General features: G+C 44.2%; 1 protein-coding gene across 1 annotated transcript in view; it reads left to right on the top strand.

Annotated features, from left to right (window-relative positions):
• CCT4 (chaperonin containing TCP1 subunit 4) overlaps window positions 1-5,157 on the top strand; it is a 49,695-nt gene that overhangs the window by 7,862 nt on the left and 36,676 nt on the right. The window contains exon 3 of the mRNA XM_015422561.1: window positions 467-575. Coding sequence (XP_015278047.1) covers window positions 467-575 — 109 coding nt within the window. The remainder of the gene's footprint in view (window positions 1-466; window positions 576-5,157) is intronic.

The raw sequence follows: 5,157 nt of genomic DNA, 5'->3' as shown, positions 1-5,157 counted from the left end.
GTTGCTCCTAGACCCAATGGCAGATTATGTGTGTGTGCGTGTCCCCTGCCTATTGGCTGTAATTATTGGGTGTTGTAAATAAGAAGCGGGAGACTGACCAGTTATGAAGGTGCACAGAGCATTTATATAGTTATAAAGGTGAATATATACAGAGATATTTACAGGCTATTGAACAGCATGTCGTGCCTTAGTCTATGAGAACTAAGTCCCCATCCAGTTTACTAAGCTGATAGCTATTATGCTAAACCCCAGCCAATCTCTAACAGGGTGATGCAATCACTAACTCTAACAAGCCCTGAAAGAGTAACACCTGCTAGAAAACACCTGGCCGTAATTACATGATTACTAGCATGACAGCTAAGTCTGACAAACAGATCAAACTGATCTATAGTAACTGCTTGCTACCTCTATCACTCTGACATATATCTCAATAGTAATTACATGTGTTTAAATGTGCCACACACAGCTGGTGGAGTTATCCAAAGCGCAAGATATCGAAGCCGGAGACGGCACCACTTCCGTCGTCGTCATTGCAGGGGCCCTCTTGGATGCGTGCTCCAGGCTTCTTCAGAAAGGTGGGCCTTTTTATACCTTTGCGCATGAGGCCTAAAGTAAGGCATAAAGTGGGGGGGGGGATCAAAAGCACCGCTATCGCACAACAGTCTTAAAAATGTGATCCACCTTCCTTGCGGAGCTCAAGGCAACATGTGCGTATATGTTTAGTGCTGTCAAGCAGCTTCTGATTTCTGGCGACCTCGTGAACGAATGGCCTCCAAAACATACTCTTGTTAACAGCCTTGCTCGGGTCTTGCAAACTGAGGGCCTTTGGGGCTTCCTCGAGGGAGTCAGGGCTTTTTTATCCGGGGGAACGTGCCGGAACGGCGTTCCAGAACCTCTTAGACAAAATTCTTTTTAAAATGTTCAAAAGTTTGTGAGTTTTCAGTATGCAGATCGAAAACTTTGTTCCCCTCTCGAGAGTCCTGGCACCTCTTGAAAAAAGGGGGGTCGGGGAAAGCCCTGCCTGGAGTCCGTCCATCTCATGTCGGGTCTTCCTCTTTTCCTGCCGTCTTCACCTTTTCCTAGCATTGTCGTCTTTTGCAGTGTCTCTTGTCTTCTCATGATGTGACCAAAGTACATAGCCTCAGTTTAGTCATATTAGCTTCTAGGGAGAGTTTAAGCCTGATTTAGTCTAGAACCCACATATTTGTCCTTTAGGCGGTCCGCAGTGTCCATAAAACTCTCCTCCCACAAGACATTTAAAGGGAATCAACCTTCTTCCTGTCAGCTTTCTCACTATGCGAGTAAAACATTACATTTTTGAGATACTTTATGAGTTTGGGCGAGATGTTAAAATACAAACTATGTAACCATACCATGTTATAATAAATTTTCAACAAGAATTAGTTTCCGATTGCACATTATCCCAGAAAAGGCTAATGAATCTTAAAATTAGGCAGTTAAGTCTTAAAGAACTGAGCGTCTGGCCTGGTTCTTGTATGTGCTGCTCCAGGAGATGCAAAATATTTTAAGAACATGAGAAAAACCCTGCTGGATCAGACCAGTGGTCTGTCTAGTCCAGCATCCTCTGGAGGGCCAACCACAGGCATCAGAAGAGCCCTACTGAATCAGACCAGTGGTCTATCTAGTCCAGCATCCTGTCTCACACAGTGGCCAACCGGTTCCTCTATAGGGCCAACAACAGGGCACAGAGGCCGAGGCCTTCCTGAGAACCTCAGGACAGCCCTGCCGGATCAGACCAGTGGTCCATCTAGTCCAGCATCCTGCTTCACACAGTGGCCAACTGGTTCCTCTGGAAGGCCAACAACAGGGCACAGAGACCGAGGCCTTCCCCTGATGTTGCCTCCTGGCTCTGGGATTCTGTGGCGAGGGGAAGGTAGAAACGAGGGAACATGTGATGTTCGAATGTAAAATGTATCAAAGTATTAGAGACATCTACATAACCCCGATTTGTTCTCGATTTCCTGGGAGAAACGAAAGATTTTACCTAGATAAGTTGCTGGCTGACAAAGAGCAGGAAACTACTTTAAACATGGCAAAATTTGCCATGCAGGCACTCAAAATCCGGAGACAAGCTATTAGCAGTTAGATAGTGAATATTGTACTTAAATAGAGTTTTTAAATTATCTAATAATATTTTAATTTTATTCCTAACATTTTAATGTTTGATATTCTGGATAGCGTCTGCATGCATTTTACTGTTTTACCGGCTGATGTCTTTTCGGTTCTTTTATGTATTTGGTCAATGACCGTATTAATAAATTGTGTGTGTTACTACGCTGGAGAGTCGCTGCCAGTCTGAGTAGGCGATAGTGACCCTGATAGACCAAAGGTCTGATTTGCGTGTTAAGGACATAAGAGAAGTCAATGTTGGATCAGGCCAGTGGCCCATCCAGTCCAACACTCACACAGTGGCAAAAATACCAGCTCCCTTCTTCTCTGTCCCCTGCATTGAGAGGAGGTTGGGACCACAACTGTTGAGGGTTGCGGCACCACAGTCAGGGCAGTGTGAGCAGGGGCAGCTCCTCATGGCGCAGGTGGCAAGAGAAGGCTGGTGGCCTTTCCCCCATTGTCCAGGGTGGGTGATAGGGCAGGCATAAGAACATAAGAGAAGCCAATGTTGGATCAGGCCAATGGCCCATCCAGTCCAACACTCTATGTCACACAGTGGCCAAGAACGCCAGGTGCCAACAGGAAGGTCCACCAGTGGAGCCAGGACACTCTTGCCCCCCCCCCCAAGCACCAAGAACACAGAGCATCCCTTGCCCCAGACTGAGAGTCCCTATCTATACCTTGTGGCTAAGAGAACATAAGAACAGAAGGGACGCCAATATTGGATCAGGCCAGTGGCCCATCCAGTCCAACACTCTATGTCACACAGTGGCCAAGAACGCCAGGTGCCAACAGGAAGGTCCACCAGTGGAGCCAGGACACTCTTGCCCCCCCCCCCAAGCACCAAGAACACAGAGCATCCCTTGCCCCAGACTGAGAGTCCCTATCTATACCTTGTGGCGAATAGCCACCGATGGACCTCTGCTCCATATGTTTATCCAGTTCCCTCTTGAAGCTGTCCATGCTTGTAGCCGTCTCCACCTCCTGTGGCAGTGAATTCCATGTGTTAACCACTCTTTGGGTGAAGAAGGACTTCCTTTTATCTGTTCTAACCCGACTGCTCAGCAATTTCATGGAGTACCCACGAGTTCTTGTATTGTGAGAAAGGGAGAAAAGTACCTCTTTCTCTACCTGATCTACCCCATGCATAATCTTATAAACCTCGATCATGTCACCCCTCAGCCGTCGTTTCTCCATGCTAAAGAGCCCCGAGCGTTTTAACCTTCCTTCATAGGGAAAGTGTTCCAGCCCCTTTATCATTCTAGTGTTCATATGCCAATCTTGCTTTCTCTTACTACATTGTATGTTGCCGGCTGTTACTCCGGCCAGCTGTGCCCGCTTTTGCAACGCTTCAGCCGTCGACTGTCTCGTTGCTTTCTCTGGTATTGTGCTTTATGGTGATCCGGAAGCGTCGCTTGGAGGATCGCATTTCTTTTATTTTGGTATGATTTCTATCCCACCCTGCCCCGCAAACGGGCTCAGGGTGGCTCACAACGTATACAGTTTTAAAAGATTAAAACGTAATACTAAACAAATAAAAATAAATTTAGTTCTGTACAAAGTCCCGAGACGACGACAACATAGTTAAAGTGCTTTCAGAGATTTTTTTCCCCCACGTGTATCTGTGCTCAGCCGTTGTTAGCGAGTGGCCAAATTTCCCACCAGTCGATACGTAAAAATATCTGTCCCTCCTACAGTGAGTAGAGTAGATAAACAGGACGGGAGGGGGGCCAATCTAATATGGTGTCCACTGCCTCAAGCAAAGGCCTGGCGGCACAGCCACCACCCCCTATAGAGGAAAGCCTGAACACCAGGTCGTGACGTCATCAAAGGTAGTCATAACAGTCCCCGAACTCTGCAGTGGTCAGCTACTTTCACAAGTGTTTTAACTTGCCCGTTTCTCGTGTACTCAACAAGATATTCTCTTGAACCTTTCACCGAAGCATTCCAGATTCTTCACACTAGCGTTCAGTGTTTCCCTTGCATATTTGAGTGTATGTTTCGTATAATTTACAAGCCTATAATAGGGGAAAGTGGTGGATGTCTGTTGTATGATGGTATTGTCAAATAATACTAAGAGTTTAATAACTTTGGATTTTCAGTATTACTTTTTATCCGCCATTGACACAGCATGAGATATTAATATGTACAAACTCATACTTAGGGTAAGACGTTTTCACATACAGTAAACTTCAATTATAATCTCCAGTTACCAAAAAACAGCAGCATTCTCTCTCAGGTTACCCTACAGGGTTACTGTGAGGATAAAATGCAGGAGGGAGAATCATGCACCCTCTTTTATTTATTTTTTTGGTAAACAAGTTTTATTTTCATAGGAATTCAACATTTAACATTCAATCATTTTCACTTTACCATTGTTTACCCCATTCCCATTTCCTCCCTTCCCCTCTGTGGCTTCCCGCAGTGCTTCCCCCCCAACTCCACCTTACTATACTTCATCCATTATATCATTTTCTTATCATTAGAATCTCAAGATAACATCATTTAACTTAATATTGATCTAAACATATTAAATTTTGTTTCACATCCCAGTTCTTTTCCAGATATATTTTAAAGTCACTCCATTCTTCGAAAAAGACGTCATCTTCTTTGTTATTCAACTTTTTTGTTATTTTATCCATTTCAGCCATGAACAGAACTTTTTGTATCCAGTCTTCAATCTCTGGTACTTTCTCTGTTTTCCAGCATTGTGCATAAATCATTCTCGCTGTTGTTATTAAGTACCAGAGTAAGGTCTTTTTAGTCGTGTTGACTTCTTCCATTTTAAGTCCCAAAAGCAGAATTTCCGGTGCTTTTTTGAAAGAGCATTTCAGTATTTTTTGCATTTCAATGTGGACTTTTGTCCAAAAGTCTATAGCTTTTTCACAAGTCCACCACATATGGTAAAATGAGCCTTCATGGTTCTTGCATTTCCAGCATTTATTTGACATATTCTGGTTCATATTTGCAATTTTCTTTGGAGTCATGTACCATTTATACATCATTTTATAACTTCTCTCTAACATT

The sequence above is a fragment of the Gekko japonicus genome, unplaced genomic scaffold (genome assembly GCF_001447785.1).
Source record: "Gekko japonicus isolate JY-2015 unplaced genomic scaffold, Gekko_japonicus_V1.1 scaffold1468, whole genome shotgun sequence".
In the NCBI taxonomy this organism is placed as follows: domain Eukaryota; kingdom Metazoa; phylum Chordata; class Lepidosauria; order Squamata; family Gekkonidae; genus Gekko; species Gekko japonicus.
This window is presented reverse-complemented; position numbering and strand designations above follow the sequence as displayed.